This window comes from Neodiprion fabricii, chromosome 1, assembly GCF_021155785.1.
Source record: "Neodiprion fabricii isolate iyNeoFabr1 chromosome 1, iyNeoFabr1.1, whole genome shotgun sequence".
Lineage (NCBI taxonomy): Eukaryota > Metazoa > Arthropoda > Insecta > Hymenoptera > Diprionidae > Neodiprion > Neodiprion fabricii.
In genome coordinates, this window is record NC_060239.1 from 37,725,211 (window position 1) to 37,747,868 (window position 22,658).

Here is a 22,658-nt window from a genome sequence, read left to right on the forward strand (position 1 = left end):
CTTTGCCTAATATACAAAAGATTTGCTTTCTTCGTCAAATATTAATGATTATAGTATAGCCATGCTCCCTTTTTCAACCCAAGTAATTCAAATTTGTCTGCTTCTTTTGTCACCTCTGCCGGTTACACACAAACTTTCTCTCCCTTCTAGACAAATTTGAATTACCGGCAGTGAAAAAGGGTACTATATAAAGTGAAATAAGCTTATTGAAAAAATTGTCTTATTTAAGTTCAAATTTCTTTCATGCTTTCCACGATATTCACCTGACAACATTGCAAAGGACGTGTTTGGTCAAATTCAGAACTTTTCAAGTCAATCCTTTCCGAATTTCTTAGCGTTGTTTTCCCGACTGAGGTGCTAGGTCGTGGTGTATCTCTTTCTGAATGTGTTGGACCACTCTTCACTGGACTGCAGCTTTTTCTTCTCGATTCGGCATATCCAGAACTCTGCTCGTTTGATTCTTTGATGGTCCGGACTAATTGAGTCGAGTCGAGCGCAACTTCTGATGATACTATTTGCACAGTTTGTACACCAACACTCTCCATCCCTTTTGATTCGTCAGGTTTCTCAGCCTTCTGCTGAATAACTCGGGCTCTATGAAACAAACATTGAAATTGCATTTATATAGTGACAGAATTAAATGGCAATTACAACTATTATTCAATTTTAATCACGCAGAGATGACAGCTATCATAAAATTTGTAGGCTTTGTGCTTGAAACGTGATTGCGACATCGATACATTTATCAGCAAGGATTCTGTCGTACTGAGTCGAATCTATCCATGGTACAGTTTTGTCCGCAATAGATTTGCAGTCTTTTGATACAGACATTCCTGATTCTTCCTCTGTTCTAACTTCTCCTAGATCAGTTGACGTCATTTGACTTCTCACAGTTGTGACCCTAACAATGTGTCATAAAATTGAAACTTATATAGCTGAGATGGAATTATATCGGCGCTCAACTGTAAATACAGCCATAAGATAATAACATACTTTTTGAATCTTGGATCAGGACAGCCAGATCTTCTCTTGGGCTGTTGACTTTGGGAATATTGCTCTTTTCTAGAATCTTGGGTCCCAAACATTTTTGAAGATCTGAATCAGAAGTAACAGAATGAAGAATAAAGGAGAAGCATAATTGTTTTACTTTTCTTCGTACAAACTGAGAAAGAGTTCGAATATTTTTAAATATACAGACAAAAATCAATTAATGTGCAAATGAATACGTACTGAGATCGTGGGACCTGTTCGATTGTCCGGCTTCGCCTTGGCGTGCCGGTAAATGTGACAGTATACGAAGGTTGTATCAAATCGCCAGCATCATCTGCCAACCTACGCTGTGGTATTTTAGGCCAAGAAGGGTCAGCAGGCAGCCTGAATTCATAACGAATATGAAATTTACTCCGTACATGCTGATCGGTAACAAATCAGCGGAGGTACAACATACCTTAGTGAACCAAGGTTGTATTTTTGGGGTGTAGGCAATAGGTTTTCACTATTAACTAAGAATCAGACATCTATGAATCATAAAACCATGAAAGTTGCAATCACATTTTTCACATTGGCTACCTTTTATATTCAATCTGAGAGCAGTGTCCTCATCGTGGCACGCCATGTCAAATGAATCGTACATAATTGTTCAACTTTTCAAAGAACCTCCAACGTTTGCTGGATAGGAAATGTCCAAGAGGTAGAACGTTAAGTCAAGTGAAAATTACATATTGCATCTACTGTATGTAAACCGTTAGTATGTCAATGTCAATTTGGTTTGACAATTCGTCCTTTTTTTTGTTTTTAAGTTCACCATGGTAATAATAATATTTTTGTTTTATCTCAGTGGACTTGGATCATTATTAATGAATAGTGCTCTGCAGTATAGATTCCAATCTAAAAAATGTACTTAAAACACAGGTCACTACTACTGCCAATATTTTCTTTTAATTCCTCCGTATGTATAATGATACATGTATAGAATTCCATTCGGTAATTAAGGTTTCTTAATATTTACATTAGATATACAATTATAATAATACATACAGGAACAGTCAGCTATAATTAATTATAATAAATAATATTGATCCGTTTGCGTATTAGTGATGAAACTGTATATTGTATATGTATATACGAATGTTCATTTTCCTTAAACTGAATTCAGTGTGCAGTACAAACATCTTGGCGTATTATCACCGTTTTCCTATGGCATTCTGAGACCTATCAATCTAGTCTATAAAATTTAATAACACTTTTCTCAACGAATTATATTGCAAAAAACAACAATCTTCCAGGGAAAGAGTGTTGTCAGAGTGAAACAAAGGATGGACAATTATTGCTCATTCAAAGTCTGTAAACCGAGATGATTTCGAATTTGACACACGTGTGTTGATAGGGATATTTTGACTCCATGTATAAAATTACCTGATAATTTATATGCATACATACATATAGATACACAGTTGCACTTTAAGGAGCGTGCAGTAATCTATTCATAAGTCTCTAAAATATATATATACATATCTAATCATCAATTTGATTGATGAATATGCACATTTGTGCGCATTAACTGAATTGTATTTTGTAATGTATTTATAATGAACAGGCATAGTTAACATTCATAGTTAGTAGTTATTGTACATTTTTGCGCAAGAGATCTTGCCTGACTTTTAAATCATAATACAGGTATTGGAAATACAAAGTGACAAAATATAAAATTTATCAATCCTGTTGACTAGATTTTATTATGCGAGATAGTTTGCTTTATTATACTTTCGAAAAATTGGTAAATAATCTTCGACTGATTCGAACACATTTTCAGAATAGTTTCGCGTTTAAGTACTCTGCAATAATTTGCCGAATATAATTTCATCGCTTAGCAAGTTTCAATATACATATACATACATACATACAAACACATGTATATATATATTATATATATTTGTAACAATTTTATTTCAAGTTGGTCCTAAAGTGTAACCAATTATGTTTATTGTTCCTCGACCGATTTAAAACTATATAGTAATATCTCACTGATAGTGTCTTAGAAAATTTAAAGTACCTACTCTATATATTTGGCTGGCTTTTGTAAGCTCGAAAAACTGAATAAAAACACGTCGCATAATTCCTAACTATTTATCAAATCGAAAACAGCAAAACCTGAAGAATGTACGAAACCGTTGCAACAAAAGGAACAGGTTTATTAGCTATCCAAACTTCAAAACTAGGTAAGTTTTTGTGTATTTTTGAAAAGCGATACACATACTGCACTTCTATAAATATGTTTCCAAGAGTTAGAAAGCACTCGTGAACAGCACAGGATTAACTTTGAACATATTTCCATTTAAATTTTACCCAAACCGACCATTAATCAGTAATAATTATGTATAACAAACCTGTGAGGTTTGTACCGTAAATTAAGCGTAAATTAAAATCTAAATTTTTAACAGCTATAGTATGAATATGTACAAATTAGAGGTTGTAAAATGGCAAATATCAACAATACATAAAAGTTCACAGTAAACAATTATGGAAATATAGTTGATCCAAAGCCTATAAGAGTTTAACTGTCTATACAATGAATATGATATCACAAATATAGTTTATACGTAAACATTTTGCATTATATCTTTTAAGCCTTGGCAAAATTATGAGATGAGCTTTCCGTTTCTATACAGTTCAATCAGACAATTTCATGTAATAGCCATCAAAATAACTTTGCCATCTATAACAATAAATTGTAGTGCTACTATCGTTCTCTAGTCCTAGATTTCATTCATAAAAAATAAGATAACGAGGCAGTAATGCCTTCAATAGTCTCCATTACTTCTCTTCACTCAGTAAATGGCAAAATCCGCAGGAGAATTGTTATAATTTAATTGTTCAGGAAAAGCATTTTAAACAAATTCTTACTACCCGGATTAGCCAGCTTAAATTTATCAGCAGTGGGCTTATTAAATTATATTTATCCATTTCAATTAAGCTTTGGTTTGACAGTTATAAAATTTGAAAATGATATTTCAAACCTGGCTCATTCTCGAAGTCGACATTCTTCAACGTGTTCTGAATTTTACTTAGATGAAGCAATTAGATATCAGCACATGCATTTTTTATCGCGAATGTGAAACATACTCTGAGTGTTGTAGAACTATGCTTGACGAACGAAATACCTATAGTTATTACAGTGAGCTGTCATTATTATTATTTCTATTGCTTAATATAGCTGCAGCTATTTAATACGGAATATAGAAGCAGCATGGTAGAGTGGTTATCACTACTTTCGCATCAGATTGCATGAAATTTTAGTTTTTGACAGATGTCTTTACTTTGCCCAATTTTATACATATATAAAAGTGTAACATGTGACAGAATGTCAGGTTTTTCATGTCAATTAATAACTAAGCAGATAAATGACTATAGTGGAATGATGAATTGAATAGTGAATCGGTTTTAGACGCAGGCTGCTTATAAGAAACTTTAGAACTAAGACACGAGTTGTAATGCATCTTCTAAAAATAAAAGAGAAAGTAAAATTACAAACGAAAAAGAAAATAAAAATAATTAAACTGTTCAGTGCTGACCTATGTGAGGAACATTTTAACAGCCTATATATTTATTGTCAGATTAGGCCTCGTGCTCACCATTGTTTATACAGATCAAAGATTCTGTTTGTTCTGCTTCCAAGTCTTGTATCCTAAAAATAGTAAACCTATTAAAGCATTGCAATATACCTACGTGCTCATTTGTATGGTAAAGCATGACGCTCTTGGCAAAAGAAAGGATGGTAGCAAGCTAATTGATAATTTGTAATCTCACCTAACAGAGGATCTGCTCCGTCTGCATACCCATGTATAAAGTCTTTTGACACCTTCCAAGACTGGATCCCAATTATCATAGTACGATAGAAGTGACACAATAACAAATGCCAGCAACATGGGAACTGTGCCTAAGTAAAACATACACGGGTATTCAACCTTCTTCACTAAAACGTCAGCTAGCATTGACATTGGCATTGTCAAACTGACAGCCAGCGTAGCAATAAGAGATGACGTTAGGAAACAGCCCCTAGAAAGATATTCAGTTAGCCAAAGTTGTGTAGATAGTGTGAAACAACAGCTGGAAATATTGAATGATAGGAATAGCTGGAGTATATCTTACCACAGCCACAGAACTTCGCTTAAAACAGTACCAATAAGTCCGTTGATGATTAAAAAGGTCCACTGGTGAGTATTGGGCCATTCAAAGTCCTCCCAATCTCCATAGTGGAGTATAAAAAATAAAGGCCACAGAAGTGTCAAATTGAACAGTCCGACAAAGCCAAAGAACATTGGAATATCCATTTTGTCTTCATGGTCAACTTTTCTCCTTAAAAAAACTAGGTACGCTGCATAAAAAAATGCACTGACCAGTGCCAAAATGATACCTATCGGTATCCTGTTGGCTTCAATCGTTAAATCTGACAAGCTCACAAGTACCTGCGAAAACGAAATGCATTGACTTGCGTTTCTATTGCAGCACTTTCTTCGGCAAATGTATCCAGAAGAAAGATTTATTTTCTAAGACACTCACCAGTCCAAGTATGCTGATTAAAACTGCAACGAACTTTGATAGTGTGAATTTATCACTACCGTTGCTGGGAAATACTGCAGCAAGGAATAATGTAAATAAACTGGATGTCGATGATAATACTGTTACGATGCCTGCTTCAGTTCCGATCAACGAAATTTGATAGGTGTAATTGGCCATAAACCACTGTGAAATTGCGAAAGTTCGTAAATATTCTAAGGTCTTAAATTAATATTGAAACAGGATAAGAAGTAGTTACAAATATTCGTACCAATAGGCAGAACATAAGAGCAATTTTTGCTACTTTCTGCACTGAAAACTTGTTGGCTTGCCGCTTGGCATGTTCTCCAGCTCTGACACTAGCTTGATAACTAAGCCTTGCCAAAAGTGCTTCTGTAGCATCACATTCGGACATGTGACGAACCTCTGCCAATTTACTAAACCTGACGGAACGTATTGAAGAGTCATCGCTTTCGGTACCCGACGAACGGTCACAATGTTCAGGGGTTTTGATTGGTACAAATGTTGGATCACTCTAGAATAAGATTAATTTGTTTTGTGATTCGTTGTACACATTCAAGTTATTTGCACTAGCATAGATTGTTTGCAGTACGATTTGAAAATGAATAATTATTCGACTCCTGCAATGCTGCTCGTCAACAAGTATAAAACAGTTGCACATAAGATGGTTTCAAAAACGACAATCTCTGTGTGAATCGTTTTATTCTGACAGTCAGTTTAGTATCTGTATTCATATTTGTGAGATTGTCAGGTCCAGTTAAAGATTAATAAATCTGATAAATCAATGCAATTACTTTATAGATAATTCTTTAACGAAATAATGAGCAGAAACATTAATGCCAGTTGTGAACGATCGAAAGTATAAACTGAAATATCAGAATATTTTCTTATAATATTTTTGATAGTTTCTAGGAATTCAAAGTGAGAGCAGATTTCTGTTAGTATAAATAGCTGTATTTATCAAAATTTCAGATCAGTCATTATGGTTGATATACGAGGTGTCATAAAAATGAAAAACAGAAATATTAAGTATTCTGAGAACAATGTTAGTGATAATTTAAGAATAATAATCAAATAGTGTCTCACCAGACTTGTGTTTGCTTCCGCGTAAAAATTGTCATCCTCCATATTCGGATCTATGAACTAGAGAAAAAACGTGATATTTATATGCTGTGGCGAAGAACTGACATAGATTACAAGGCTGAAGTTAGTAACATTAACATAGCCAAACATCAGAAAAAAATCATTATTGCACAGTTTTAGAATGACTTTTAAGGGGTTGGTTTTTAAAATATAAGTCTGTTTAGATTATGATGGTCTACTGAATTCTTCATAAACATTGATCGTTACATTAATGTTACCAACTTATTCCTCGTACTAGATTAGTAATAAAATCATACCATGTAAGTTGCTGGTTTATTACACTGATCTCGCCAAGGAGGCCAAAAGCAGAGACCAAGCAGATACAACGTGAACATTGAAGTTTTGATGTATGTACTGAAAAATGGCTTTTTAAATGCGGCCTCCTGATAAATGTACTGAAAAATATAGAGATTACATTTGAGTACAACTTTTGTACACCTGAATTACTTTGACGTAATCGTAATACAAAATTTCAACTCTAAAGTATCTTATAATTTTCAGGTTTCTATGCCCAAAGTATGACAACATTTTTTCATTGATCAATATCACATGATTGAGAAATCATACCAGGAATAAAGTTTAAGGAGATGCAAAGTAGCATAACAAACGTTCACTTTGAAAAGTTTACCATCGCCATAAATTTTATAAACTTAAAGCTATGTAAGGTTTTAATATTTGAGAGCAAAAAATATACTACAAGTTTCCAAACTTTTTTCCTTTACTTTTTTCCTACAGAACTTATTTCTACACGCATTTCAATGGGGAAAAGAAAAATAATATCATGTAATTGTGACAGTGACATTTATAATTGATTCTGTCGATACTAAGGTACTGTAGTCTTCAAAAAAGTATTTCTGGATTTCTAGGTTTCTAAAAAACCTGAAAATAAGTACTGAAATGCTTAATTTTATAGAGAACCAATTTTGTACTACACGAGAACAGCAACTCTAATTTTTCTTTGTCATTTGAGTCAATAGATAATCATATTCACAAAATCGTTAAGCTTGGTCAATCAGTGTCTACTATGAAAAAAATATTATGCATCATTAGGCAGATCTGTTTACTCAAAATAATGCCAAGGTAAATTCTACAATTTAAAATGAATATTCAAATATGCACAGGTTTACTCTGACTAATTTGGATTTATAATAATTGTGTTTTGAAACGTTTGGTTCAAAAATAAGAATTAAATATCAATAATCATACTTTGGTGAGTTCGGAACTGGACACCCATATGATATCGACTAGGAGTAAAACCAATAGACCTAAAACGAGTCTTTGCGACTTGTTCATTATAGCTGCGAGCTTATGAGGATCCTCTGCCATCCCTTGTTGTCTTTGTTGTCTCAGTTCCACCGAACAACTCATCTCACGATCCGAGTATAACGTAGTTAAATCTATTTACACGTCGCCATGGCGGATCTGTTGGAAGAAACAGAGGAATACGAAACTATCAATACTTTGGTGATGTGGTAGAGATCCATAAGGTTCTCACAATATTTTCAACGCATGGCAGCCATTTGAACCTAGTCTCACATGCTTAATTAAAAGTATACCTGCACACCTGCATATGAATGTTTTTTTCTTTATAAGTTCGTGTTACACAGTTTAATACACAAATATACCCCGTTCGTTGTCAAGGTTTGATAACAGGTGGTAGTTGCGCGAGATGACAAAACGAATGGGGTGTAAAAGAGCAACAGAGTAGGAAGTAAGGAGAAAAAAACCGGCGAAAATAAATTGAGAGGCATTTGGTAGGTGGACGTAAAAGTTTGTCGGAAGAAAACACAACGTTACAGGGGAAATAATTGTATTGAATATCTTATCGTGAAATTACTCACTGCGATAAACCGGGCTCGAGTTTATGTCATGATTGATGAGTTGTGTACGATAATTACGTTCGCGATGCTTTACACCACCAACTGGTCTACATTTCAGAACTTTTGTTATTTCACCGATATGGTTTAATAACGCCGAGGCGTCTCTTTCCATAAATATTCTCCGATTATCGGGGAATCTGTATTCACCATATGTATTTTTTTTCAAATTATTCTTATCGTTGTAAGGATATTTAACCGTAAACACGTTTGGTTACATCGCTCGCCACAAACTAACTACATCGATAGATCAACTGCCATGTTGAATTTTCGGTGACGTTTTCGTCTACTCAGTCTTAGCGCACTCTGCCGGATTTTTGAAAGAACTAATCACAATGAGTGTTCGAATTTTCCCGCCGATTATTGCAAAAATGGCAACGGTTAGACGGAATTCTACCTTTCAAATTGTGGTGGAACTTTGGTGGTAGAGGATCCTCCGTTCAAATGTTTATAATATTATAAAAGAGTATCTGAATGTTAGAAAGATTTCGGTAATTAAAGATAAATGTTGTTAATTTACCTCAATTCCCTGAAAATGGAGGACCGAGCGAATCCGTCATTACCGTCTTTTTCACGAACTAGAACCTCAAGGCACAATTGATGAAACGTATAAATTATAATAGTCTGCGATCGCTTCATCATTTGCATACTGTAACACCTGTGTTTTTGTTATTTGAAGGACGTGCTGCTTTTGACGTCTGTGATATTACGGTGTCTGTATATCTCACGCTACCACTTCGTTCGATATGATATATGAATAGAACATTGAGCTACGATATTGCATTGACGGTTATCTCGCCCATCAGTGTGTGCACTACGGGCACTGAATGCTAATGAGCTTGCTGATCCTCTAATTTGACTAACTACGTGATAAGAAACACCGGGCTGTAGCGGGAGCATTTTATCAGACACGAAATTGCTGCTTGCAATTTTTTAGTGTCACATACTATACGTAAACCTTGGCGCAGTACATATAATTCACTATTTCTGAACGAGGATAATTTGTTTCAGTTATACGTTGCTATGTATGATGCTACGGGATTTCTTTATTTGAACCAGATAAATTAAACGCTCTTTTGTTTAAAGTGTCGATCGTGTATTAATTTAAATTGGTCACATTTATTTATAAGTTTCCAAAACTGATGAAAATATGAAAATTCAATGCTACAATTTTATATGGGAAAAATACCGATTTTTCTTCTCATGCCTTATATATTGTAGTCCGTATTTTAAAAATATTTCTTAACAAGAGAATAAAAGTACTTTAATTATTGCATGAAATAATACGGGACGCTCATTTTACGTAAAAATATTTTTCTAACGTGGTGTCTTATACTGCGATATAAAAATTTGCAAAAGGTATAGCGATCAATGTTCATTGTTGAAAGCAAATGTGTGGGAATAAAATGTAGTTGTGCAAAAAGATGCACGTGGTTCCACTGGGCGCCCGCGTTGCTGGGTAACGGAACGGAACAACATTGGACACTTGTCATCGCATCCTTACTAACAGCAGTTGCTTTGTGATAGCAACCGCGGAGCGCTTTAATACAGTGTAAGATTGAAAACAAGTAATTTGAATAATGGCTAACAACGTGTTGAGTAACGGGCGAATTCACCATTCGACAATGCCACAAAGTTTGAGTATTGATAGAGGCAAGAAAGGTATATAATAATTAACAGTGTTTACGAGAACTTAACGTTGTCGCAATTTTTACTTAAGATTATTGCTAAGGTCGGTAATTTTTCATTTACACGATGTCATGACACCATCGAGAAATACGGCGATTGTTTTTCAAATAATTTTTTCTGTGAGATTTTATATTCAGAGTTACATGAGAATCGCATAATTATCAACAGGTATAAATTAAGATCATGTGAATTATTGTCACAGTTCCAGACATTCCAGCAATTGAAACTCGAAACTGGCTCCTCCATAAACATTACACGCGTCACGAGTACAAAATCTGCAAGATACTCCTCGAGGAAGAGTTGGCAAGGTCCAACGGTCACAACGAATATGCTTCTTACTTGAAGGTGATACCGCTTTTGAAGAAAGTAGAAATCGATGAAACTAATAAGTTAGTCCGGTACTCTTCACTCATTTGATTTTCATCGAAATCTTGAATACAAATAATTTCAGGGACTCATACTCAGGAAGGAAGGCAAAGTACAAGACTCGATGGATTGCTTCCAAGTTTGTTATACGGTCAATACAAGAAACATCGAAAATGTGAAGCAAATAGCCAAGTCGCTGTGAGTGAATTATTATGATTTGCAACAGTATCACCGGAATGCTTCTAATAGAAGAAAGACACAAAGGATAACTATTGATATATTCCACGAATCAGATACTTACGCACACGTTTTTTTCATCAGTCTAGAGTAGCTATAATTGCTTATAACTTATAATAATACTCGTATAATTTCTCATTCAGCAATGTCGAATAATTTACCTCGCATTTTTTTAAATATCCACATAAAATCTGGCAGCTTATTTATACACAAAAAATAGAAAGAAAAATTTTTTAATATTGCCGATAAAAATAAACTTCGTTGTAAATTTCGAGTAGATTTTTATTAGGAAGTCACAGACGAGCGCTCGAGGCGTACCTGGAGGCTGATAGAATGTGCGGGTCGCCGGACTGGGAGATTCTTTATAACTTGGGTAAGAATAAACCGTATAAATCGTAAATATTTTATAAAAATATCATGGAAAAATATGTCGGCTCTTTCCGCAGGCGAGTGCTACACTAAATTGAACCAGCCGTCGGACGGGACGCGTTGCTTGAAACGAGCTATCGGCTTGACCGCCGATGAAAGGCCTTACCTAAGCTTGGCCAAGATTTACGTTGCGGAAGGTCTCATCGCCGAAGCTGTTCAGGTTTACACGTCCGCTCTCAGGTCGGTGAATTAGCACTAAGATTTAGGGTGCAGCTGCACGAGGTGAGCTAAATTTTGCCAAATCGCCTTTGGTCGATCGAGCTCTGCTCGGCCTGATAGCTTGATTGATAATATCGGGTATTGGAAGTTCGATCAAATAATCCCGGACATTTACGCCCAATTAGTTCTGCTCGGTTGTGGAGCGCTGGACAACCGTTGTTGTGTCTACACCGTCTTCCAGGACACGCTCGCACCTATACCAAGACTGTAATTCGAAACCAGCGTAATCGCATTCCTTCTTGCATGTGTGCAGCGTCTGTTCCGAGAACATCGACGTCGCTGTTGAGCTCGGTCTCTTGTATCTCAAGCTCGGAGACACTCAGAGAGCTTTTCAGCAATTCGGACTTGCTCTCGTCCAGCAGCCGATCTGTCCTGAAGCGCTCTTGCCCATGGCTTCTGTGATGCAGGTCTGGAAAATACGATGTTTCTTTCGAATTTTCAATCCCCTGGAAGTAGAAATCAGAAAATTGAAATCAGTACTACCTTTGCTCAAACGATAATTGTTTGGGTGGGGGTCAAGAAGCAGAATATCCATGAAATGGAAAGGTCGCGATGTTAAATTTTTATGCATGCGGATATCTTATGCATGAAATTCGAAAATGTGAGAAGTTTAAAATGTACCTCGTAAGACAAAAAATAGAGTCGACAGAACTCTAATAAACGTATATATACATAGAAATTTTGAAGATGCTGTGTAGTAGCTTTTTCGTTATTTTATATTACCACATTTAAGTATTGTAGCAATTTATACATGTCCGCGTTTTCGAAAATGCGATATCGTGATTCTTGCGTTATGTGGCCATTCTACTTTTCCACCACCACCCAGAGTTCCAAATAGGTTCTGTTTCGGCGAAAGTGTTTGCTAATACATTGACAAGTCGAGCATATTACTCTGTACCTGACGAAGAGGTTTGTGAACTTCGCCAATTGAGAAGTAAACGAAAAGTAATGGAGACAGTTCTGCGAAGGGGTCGAGAAATCGATTCGCCTAAAGAACGTGATGCACATACTTGATTGTGTGTTTGGTTGCAGGGTCACCAGGAGTACGACGTCGCGATGTCCAAGTACAGAATAGCGGCTCAAGAGCATCCAGAGTCGGTCGCTCTGTGGAACAACATCGGGATGTGCTTTTATGGAAAACGTAAATTTGTAGCAGTGAGTGAAATTCAATAGTTATATTTGCTTTATCACTTTAGAAGTCAGTAGGATAAACACGATTTCCTCTCAATTACGTCCATAACGTTTGTATAGGCTGTACGCATACATGCCGTCGCTTATTGTTAGTTTCTAATTTCGTACGAAAATATACCACGGCGAACGTATCGCCTTCCAGGCTTGAAAAAAAATTGCCAGGATATTTGGCCCTCTTCAAATGGTGAATACTGAACCAAGAAAAAAAAAAATCTGAAAATAGAAAATTTGTATAGGTATAAAGTAATGGGATCAACAGGGAAAGGTAAAGTACTGAGGTTTGAGCGCAAAAATATATCTGTATGGAGATATGTTCTCATTTATACTTTGACTTTTACCTTCAGGAAATACTGCAGACGCATTTCAAGCATTATTTCCCTGCTAGAACAGAAGTCATAAATGAATATAAGATATTACGTGCTAGAAGGCGTAATGAGAGTTTTTGTTAAACATTAATCATGCTGTAGCTATCGGTAGCTTACGGATAGATGATTGAGTTTTTTAACAGAAAGAGGAGAGTAAAATATTCGTTCATCTTGTACATCGGCTATGTACGATATTTTTCAAGTATTCTATTCGATGCCGTTAGGAAAAATTGTATACTTCACAACGAGCACTTCAGTGCCTCGATTTTGTACGGAACCAAATAAATACTTGAACGGTCGAGTTTTTAAGTACACAGAATTGAAAAAGAATTTTGCGAGGCAGACCCGGTGAATAACCGGAGATTATTATGTTGAAGATGATAAACGCTATATAAATTGCTATACACCAATTAGTCAAATATTAGATTTATTCATCTTGTTCGATTTCATCCAGGTATTTTTCTATTTTTTGTTTTATACAACCTTTAAGGTAGCCACAAATACAATTGTTTTTGTTTTCATTTTTTAATTAAATTGTTATAAATTATATAATAATAAATTGATATAAATAAATACAAAAATATAGACAAAATAAATAATATGATAGACACGCATACAGTTACGAATCAAGTATTTGAAATAAATATTATGGTTAAAATAAGTACAGTATCACTTGTTTTAACTCAAGTTTAGATTTTTTGAACATTTCGATTTGTTTTCAGAAGTTTTTACGTAATAAGAAAAATAAAAGACCAGAAATTCGTTATGGGAAAATTTTGGGAGCTGTAAATTCAGCTCGTCTGTGTTACAGAAATAGATAATTCTCAAATTTTCATAAAACCAAATATAGGATCAAGCAGTAGATGTTTTTCATTTTTAAATTTTGGACTTTATCAAGGTAGCATTTTGTTAAACTTAAGGTACTGAATTGAGTTTTCGACAAACGGAGAAGGTAAAGCTAGAGTGCTTCGATCAGCATCTTGTATTCTTCAGTCAACGGCCGTTGAGTTGTCTGTCGCTTCTTCGGTATTTTCGATAATTTGATTCAACAGGTAATGCAAGGCGATATCAATACTTGAGTCTATAACACGTTCACCAATTCTTTCCCCCAGCTTTTCCAAAACTTTGTGCTTTCTGGATTTGGAACGTTTAGGACCACGTTTACGAGACTTTCGCGTTTTTCTAACAAGATTTTCAGTTTCTGTGGGATAAAGTGGATGATCGTGATTCAATGTAAAACAAAATACAAAACGTGAACAATAGTGCGGGATTTTTTTTTTTCATCATGAAACTCACCTTCCGGAAGCCAATTCGTAGAGAGTAATCCAAACTCTTCGAGATCTGCGAGGCTCGTGGAGTGTTTAAGAATCCCCTCGTCCAAATTTTCGGTTGGCATCGCAGCTACGGAGACCACCAAAGCAGCTATTCCAAAAAATACGAGACACAATGAAGTGATCTTCATTTTAGACGTTTTTTGAGCAGTCCTTGGTTATAGTAACAGGCGGGATGCCGACTTGCGGAATGATGTGATAATCCGTTGGGTGTGAATTTATAAGTGCAAATACTTCCGTGTCCGAAGCGGACATTCAAAGTTTTCTCCGCAAGTGATAACATCCGTTGGCAAGAGCCGCCAGTACAACATATCTTCAATAGATAACTAACCACTGGGATGACGTCATTTTGCGTGATTTGAGACCGCCTAGAATTGATCATCATTATTCTTTAAAAATTATATTGGCAGAACGACGTCAATGACATCGATTCATTTCCGCGGTTGAAACATTTCCCACGTTTGTATCCTGTATTTTTCACGATTTCCAATGGAATAAATAAACCGGAAAACCACATCGTGAATAAGAACTGGAAATAACGAAATATTTGTAAACAGAACTATAACTAGAAACATATGTGACTTTTCTGGTGTACGTTCTGCAATATCGTAAGTTTTCGCAAGATTTTCAAAAGCCGGAAGAATACGATGGAGGATAATAAGTGAAAAATAAAAAAAAATACATCAGCAGTTTCAAAGTAACTTAAGCAACAGCAGATAGTAACATCCTTCATGTGACCCACATCTACGAGGGTTTCCCCAATTTTATTGAAAGATTCCCATTTATCATAAATATTGTAAATTTCGGTACGTCCTTTGGAAATTAGCGAATAGTTGAGAAGGAAATTCCTTTTTTCATCCCAGTTATATTTTTCTTTTTCAAAAATATTTTCTTGTTTTGTTGGTCTTCTCCATAATTACCATAGATGCACGCGCATCTTTAACTATTCACATTTCATATGTTACGGTGGATTCTCAGGCGATCACCTGCCTGAAGAGGGCGCACTACCTGAACCCACTTGCCTCGTCGTCAGCCTTCAACTTGGGCATCGTTTTTCTCTCTACTGGACAGCCGGCCTCAGCTGCCATTTATCTTTGCAACGCAGCAGCCTCAAGCACCTCAGTAAGCTTGAAACAAGCTGGACAAACTTACATGCTGTTGGGAGGTCAGTGCAGGGTGTGAAAATTTTTTAATTACCTGAACTTTTTTTCAAACGTTCCTGAAATTCCGCCGCAAAGATTGATCTGACAAATGGTTGTGTGACGTATAAAAAATCGAACAATTTCACAGATTTTTAAAATTACTGAATAGGTTGCAGTTGCAGTTAAACGCTTAAATGAGAACCAATACAGGTGATGTGTATAATGTTTTATAACATAGGTATGATGACAATTCTCTGTGAAAAGTTGCAGTGCTCGTATCGATATAAGGTAAAAACTTTTGCTGAGTTTTTATCGCAATTTTATACATCTGTAACGATACATGTTGTCAAAACATTTCAGCAAAGGTTCAATTAGATATTTTCATTAATATTCACGGGGAGTTCTCTGTGTGATAATGGGAAAAACTTGCGAACGATACCAGCTCATAAATCCATTTCATCAAAACCAACTAGATTTTTTCTTCAAGCTGTTATAAACCAAATCATGGAATTTTCAAGTGAGATTGTATTTCGAAAAACTGAGTTACACGGTTTTATTTATATCCCAAAAGTACGCAATTTCGAGGCGCAAGAATAGCCATTAATAAAGAGCGTATGGTAATTTTACGGCGATGAATGCGTGGCCGGGTATTTTCAGCCCAAATTTATTGAGGTAAATTTTTTTACTATCTGTTTTCAACGTGTGTGTGTGTGTGTGTGTCGTGTATTTATGAAATTTTTAATTTCCTTCGATAAATTTGACAAGCATATGGAGATCCTGCTGGGTATCCCTCAGGAAATTTTCGTTACGATGCCAATAATCTGTTTGCTTTTCGAAGGGCCTTTGCGGAACATCACAACTCGGTAGCTCGAGTATTACATATTATCGCTATAACTACGGTTTTTTAAAATTACATTCTATATTAAAGATACCACGTTCGTTCGTCAGCTCGAGGGTCTGCTCAGCTATAACGTTAACTAGATTACATAATAAAGCTTTGTTCGCGAATCGCATTATCTTAGGTACGTACATATATGTATAATGTGTGTGTATATCTATATGTAGCTTTAACATTATTCCATATTACCGATTGAAACGAGTCTACGTTGAGAAAAATTTTTTCGATCTAAGATCTTGAGAGTTTCGAATAGTTGAATTCGGTTCTTGATCTCTACTATACGAATCTTTTTCTCCAAGCGCTGGAGAAATTAGGAATTTACCGAAAGAACAAACTTCTGTCCCTGAAGCCATAAAGCTAATTCAAATTTAAGGGGAAAATTAGATTTTTTGTTTTTCCTTTGACCGCGAGCGTTTCACCCCGTTCGAATCTTAATTGGAACTTATACTGAGATAGACACGTGTCATCAAATTCCCCGTGCAACGTGTTTTAAAACTTGTGAAAACACTTTCCTTCGTCGGGAAATTTTCCAAGTTTGCACATTACAATATTTTGGAGAAATTTTAGTCAGGGGTGGAAACCCACTAATTACCGAAGTTGTGAATGTCAGGTTTCGGTCAAATCACGTCTTTGTAGTTACCTGGAAGTCACAACCTTTGATACCTTCTGCATATAATTATTTTACAGGCTTACAATATCAATATTTTGGGAAACGTCTTGTCCCGATTTCTGTGTCTTCGGAAATCAGATGAAAAAAAGCTGCTGGCTCGAGTCGGCAAAAGACACTTTATTTTTTTTTCTGGAGCTCGGATTTGAGCTGAATCAGTATTTTTAGCTCAAGGTAATAAGAGGAGAGGAAAAACAAAGAAACACACGGAACATTATCCTGGCAGACAGAGATGACTTTCCAACGATGTTTTTCTGCAGTTGCCCTGAAGCAGCTCGAGGATTATGAGGGGGCGGAAAAGGCGATGACTAAAGCTTACAGCCTGACGCCTCGGGATCCTTTGGTCTTAGTCAACTTCGCGATAATCATGGAAGCTGGAGGGAAGAGGCAACGTGCTTTCGACCTTCTCGTGGAACTCAGTGACGTTCTTGCAACTGTAAACGACATCCCTTCCAGGCACAGTTCCGAGGTAAATTTAGCTGTAATACGATATGCACGAATGTTTTTTTGTTGTGTTTTTTTACGATCACTCATTACAAACACAGCAGCTTGTCGGTGATAAACGTTTAACGAATTTCCCTGTCCTATTTGCGTCAACCGCCAACGTCAATTTTCCGCAAGCTGGGACTGTTTTATATTCTTTGGAACTCGAATATACAGTGTCGAATTTCGACAAGCTGGGAGCTTTGCTGTCTAGAAAAGCTTCGATCGTTTCAAAGCTTTGAATGGCGTTGAGTTAGCGGGCGATTATCTATCTGTTTCGCACTTTTTGGAAAAGTTTCCACGTTATCGTATCGCTTCAGGGCTTAGGATTATGCCAACGGTTTTTGTTCAACTTCCCGTATCGGGGCGGGGTTGAAATTCCGAATTTAAAAAGTTCCGCATTCGCCAAATTCCGGGTTTTTTGGTGTCGAAACTTGAAGTAGAGAAATCAAACTTGGACGAAACATCAAACTTTCGAATGGTGCGAAACACGACACTCAATGTTCCGAAAGGATAAAATGCCGAAAGGGCATAACTCTGACAAGTCAAAGTTTCGAAAGTGCGAAAATGAGAAAATCTTAAAATCTGAAACACTTAAATTCCGAATGATCGAAGATTTTCAGTTCTGTGAATTTTTGGCTTGGCGAAAATTCACCACTTTGATTTTTCTCTATTTTGGACTTTGGATATTTTTACGATCGAAATATTGGTCATTATGGTTTTCAGTTTTTCTGATTTTTTACACTCACTCTTTGAGTAAACTACACCGTGTGAGTTTATTTTAACTTTTGAAATTTGCCTCCATCGAAACTTTAATTTTCGGAATTATGCTCTATCGGCACTTTATTTTTCAGAACTTTGCTCTATAGTAATTTGGATTTTCGGAATCTTGTGTTTCGGAAGTTCGAAACTTCGGGTTTCCAATCATTCGAAACTTTGTGGTTTCGTAAAGATTTGATTTCTTTACTTCAACATCGCCAACAAATACATCGGAATTAGGCACTTTCGAAACTTTTCAAATTCGGAACTTCAGCTCCATCTCCCCGTACGACGTCAGAAAAGGAAAACGAGATATGAATTAGAAGACCAAGTTATAGTCAATCCTAACGAAGAAGCGGAAATTCCTCTCGCCCTCGGTGGATTCCGTTCTATCACTCGTCGTTATGATACGATATAGGAACTTGTTTTCGCGCACAGCGAGAATATCCCGAAAGCAGAATACTTCTTCCAAATCTTCTCTTGTCTTTCGACGAGGGTCTGGCAGGTTAATGGATTTGCGAATCGACAATTCCCAAAGGATCTTATCCGTGTAGTTTCAAGCCAATGCGGCACGGACTATACGGCGGTTTACCCTCGGGCGGTGCTCCAACCCATGGACAATTCTGAAACTAATTAATTAACAACGGATTACAGAGATCGGCGATACGCAGCCTTCTTGTCTTTTCATCACTGCGGTCGCAAGTTCAGTGTTCCGATTGTCAGTCGCAGCTGTCGATTTCTATTCCTCTGATTGTGAGCTTGTGAAACGAGCATTAGCATGTTATGTAAAGTTCATTGAACTGTCTTCGTTACTTGAAACCCTGACTGTACCCATGCGAATTTACGTACTTAAACTTCTGACGATTTTCAGATCACGGAGACCGTCCGGAAGTTGTCGGCGAAGCTGGAACAGACCGAGGAAGAAGCTCCATCAGCAGCCGAAGCTCGGGCTCTCAGCGACGACGAGGTTTAATGTAATTTGACGGTATTATTTGTTCTCAATACATCACCCGAGACTATGGAATTCTAACTTGAATTAATTGCGAGAAGTGCTGTGAAGAGGATTTGCAATACGTCGGAATATAATTGTTCCGCTGGTGAACGAGTAATTTCATTGTTTCATTCCTACCTCGAACCGTTTATCATGCACTCCAGATTCAAGAATCAGAACTATTGTAGTCGATTACTTTTCTTCAATGTTTGAAAGAGATTTTATATAATGCGAGCATGTTGCATGGGTTTATCCGCGCGTGTTTTCCGTACACAAGGTACCCGTTTCTATAACGCTTGAGTGAGTCTGCGAATGCGCATGCGCGGAGTACTGGAAAAACCACTTTTAAGCCCTAGGAGTGAAAACTGATATTTTCTGTACTGCGCGCATGCGCTGTAGCGAACAAATCTGACATTACGCGACACTAACCTCACTTTCATGCTTCGCGAAAAAACGCGTAACATACTCTTGTTATATAAAGAATCGTCTGCAAGAAGGAGGAAACGGTCTTTTCGTATTTGGCTCACCTACGAATCATATCGAAAACTTACGCTCAACTCGAAAAGACTGAGTTTACCTTTTTGTTGGGCAATGAACTATCGATTCGTAAGTATTTTGAACAGTGTCAGAAGAATATAACGAGAAGTTTGTTCGTCGATCTTGCAGGCCTATGATTTCGAGCTCATAGCCAAGCGTCGTTATAATTACCATTCACGGAGTTACAATTTGACTCCTATGATATTTTTGAAAACCATGCGTCCAGCGGCGTAATATCCGCATCAAGGTGACTAGCGTGCGGTTGAATTAGGTACGAGCAATTTAAGCGGACAGCGAGGCTGGGCCTAATGAGAGGTTGATTCTCCCCTGGGATTGACCGCCATTTGCCGTCTATGGGGGCTTGTGTGAGTAGCGAATCGTCGCAAAGAAAGGAATCGACTGCCACCGGCGATTTGTATGGATGGACGAGAGCACGTGAGCTTGCGACATTGACTTCTCTCGGTCACGAGATGACATTTCTCTGGAAAATTCCACCCCCGATGTGTTCGCTTAGAGGGATGATCACCGACACCTGTGACTGGATTTTTTAACCCTAACCTAAGCTAACCTAACCTAATCCTCGTCATTTTTTAATTTCTTCAAAAACTTTTCTGCAACTGTCCCAACTCTGAAACAGTACCCTCATTTTTTCAGATTTTTTATTCAACCAGTTTATTATATATAAATATTGAGAGCTATTTCGAATAGGACCTTTTTGAAAAGTCTCAAAAGAATTTCAAAAACTGTACTGTATTTGCCAAATATTGAAAGATCGGGCCCATGACGGGTCAATTTTCTTTCCCTTTTTTTAGCACTCTTAATATTAGTTTTTGAGAATTTTAGAACAGGTCGTTTTCAAAATCACTTTAAATATTTATAAACAATTACGTAGATGAAAGAAAATCTGGAAAAATTCAGGGTACTGTTTCAAAGTTAGGACAATTGAAGAACATTTTTTTAAACCTAATCAGAAATGGTGAGGAACAGTCGTCGGTTGGGTTCGCATGGAATTCCACGTATATAGGCGTACATATATGTATACATAGCCAGTAATGAAACGTGTGTGGTAAATTTACCGTGTAATTTATACACTTGAAAAACGACATTCAACCTAATGATACGGATGCATAGGTACATTTTTCTCTCTCGTGATACAAGCGATTTAATCCCCGATTCAGTCGAGCACGAAGGGAAAATTTCTATCAACGAACTCGCTTCAGTGTTAGTACGGCAGCTATATCCGTACGCGAAAATAAAGTTGAAAAATCTGCGCGACCTGTTCTGTACTCTACATTTTAACCACGAAAATACAAATCTTCCAGGATATGTGCTCTCCTCAAAATTGAAGAGAATTAGCGTATCCTCTTTAAGGATTAGAGAGTTTGCGGTTTCGGGGATGGTAACGAAGTTGGGTACTTGATGGATTACGAAGAAGGGAAGCGAGTTTGGCGATTCGCGAGTGGCTCAAGCATATTGATTAAAAGTTTACCTGCCGCTTGATAAATGTTGAACAATTTACAGTGATGAAATATATCATTATAATATATCATGTACAATATACCGCCGAAGAAGAAAGCGTGGAGCTGAAGTAATTATTCGGGGGGCTAAAACTGAGCGAGACCGATCAGAAAATTGGATGATTCATCTCGCAGATCCGATTATTGGGAAACGACATTTGACCTGGATGGACTGAATGGTGTGATAAATTATACCTCGTCTTTTTTGGAGTTCAGCTTTTTACTCTCGAGATAATTTTTTGAAAGTAGCTAATGGATCAAGCATTTTCCATCAGTGATTATAGATTATTTTAGGTAACTGTGAACCCCAAGTTTGAACGAGCTACTTTACTCATCTCGACGACGACGACGACGACGGGATCAATCTCATATGAAGGAAAATATTGCCAAGGATTTTTAAGAAGCTCCGCAAAATCAGAATACGTCGGTCCAGTTCGTTCCGCTTTAAGGCTACTTCGGTAAATACGTACGCGAAAACATGTATTTCCGGACAAAAATCCCAAAGGTTAACAATATTGTTATAATTGGGAATCAGACTGTAACCCAGAGAGCTTCATCCGCCGCTGATCATCCTTTGCTTTTATCCGTTGGCCACGTTTTGATTTGATATTCCTCTTGGCGTAAAACGGCGGAGAATATCGTTCTGCCAGTATTACGTTTTTACATTTATGTCGATAAGAATAATATGAAGAATTGTATTAATAAACGGAAATGGGATTTTGGTTTGCACCGATCAGTCAACGATAAAAAAATTTCAGAAAAAGAAAATTACGCGCACTGTCGATAGAGTCAAACTTTGACTTAAACTTGTAATGATTATCCGAGTATAACGTAAAAACATTTTTAAATTCGTTGGAAAAGTTAAAAGCAATTTGTGCGCTTCGTTTAACTTGAGCGAAAGTGAAAGGAACCCTGTACCACTCACGTCAATATGGTAAAAAGGTGATGATGGAAAAAAAAAGTGACTGACAATAAAACCGAGAGTGTAACAATAACATTATGCATACATAATAAATTTAGTCAATGCATAGAGCTTTCTACAGCTTTCAAATTGAGATCGCGTTGTGATTGCATGATTTTTTGAAACAAGTTGAAAGAAATAAAAGTGTTGTTTTTCCGACATTTTAAAAACTATTCAAATAAAATACCACCTTCCATGAAAGTGGAATGAATCATTATTTCACTGGTTATTACCGATATGGAATAATTGGGAGGAATTCGAGAGGGTCGGATAAAGAAA

The 22,658-nt window shown here is 36.6% G+C and overlaps 3 protein-coding genes across 5 annotated transcripts; 1 reads left to right on the top strand and 2 right to left on the bottom strand.

Annotated features, from left to right (window-relative positions):
- Nucleotides 1–1,919: 1,919 nt before the first annotated feature.
- On the bottom strand, nucleotides 1,920–8,829 carry LOC124188106 (solute carrier family 35 member F5). Its single transcript, XM_046580468.1, has 10 exons — nucleotides 8,562–8,829; nucleotides 7,927–8,142; nucleotides 6,978–7,115; nucleotides 6,664–6,720; nucleotides 5,828–6,091; nucleotides 5,560–5,742; nucleotides 5,149–5,465; nucleotides 4,807–5,055; nucleotides 4,632–4,684; nucleotides 1,920–4,499 (listed from the first exon to the last, which is right to left on the bottom strand). Exons 2-10 carry the CDS (start codon nucleotides 8,086–8,088, stop codon nucleotides 4,474–4,476), a joined length of 1,449 nt encoding a protein of 482 aa, XP_046436424.1. The 5' UTR covers nucleotides 8,089–8,142; nucleotides 8,562–8,829; the 3' UTR covers nucleotides 1,920–4,473.
- Nucleotides 8,830–10,002: 1,173 nt separating this feature from the next.
- On the top strand, nucleotides 10,003–19,554 carry LOC124182359 (Bardet-Biedl syndrome 4 protein homolog). Of its 3 annotated transcripts, none has more exons than XM_046569510.1 (10): nucleotides 10,003–10,259; nucleotides 10,489–10,631; nucleotides 10,738–10,850; nucleotides 11,168–11,262; nucleotides 11,336–11,498; nucleotides 11,791–11,944; nucleotides 12,570–12,692; nucleotides 15,403–15,589; nucleotides 17,392–17,600; nucleotides 19,245–19,553. In XM_046569510.1, the coding sequence occupies exons 1-10, from the start codon at nucleotides 10,178–10,180 to the stop codon at nucleotides 19,344–19,346; spliced, it is 1,371 nt and encodes a 456-aa protein (XP_046425466.1). In that variant the 5' UTR covers nucleotides 10,003–10,177; the 3' UTR covers nucleotides 19,347–19,553. The 3 variants fall into 3 exon arrangements, with proteins under 3 accessions (XP_046425466.1, XP_046425476.1, XP_046425485.1); XM_046569520.1 differs by having other exon boundaries at nucleotides 10,004–10,149; nucleotides 19,245–19,554; XM_046569529.1 differs by lacking the exon at nucleotides 10,003–10,259 and adding an exon at nucleotides 10,312–10,329 and having other exon boundaries at nucleotides 19,245–19,554.
- On the bottom strand, nucleotides 13,802–14,715 carry LOC124182374. Its single transcript, XM_046569541.1, has 2 exons — nucleotides 14,390–14,715; nucleotides 13,802–14,294 (listed from the first exon to the last, which is right to left on the bottom strand). Exons 1-2 carry the CDS (start codon nucleotides 14,553–14,555, stop codon nucleotides 14,083–14,085), a joined length of 378 nt encoding a protein of 125 aa, XP_046425497.1. The 5' UTR covers nucleotides 14,556–14,715; the 3' UTR covers nucleotides 13,802–14,082.
- Nucleotides 19,555–22,658: the final 3,104 nt, after the last annotated feature.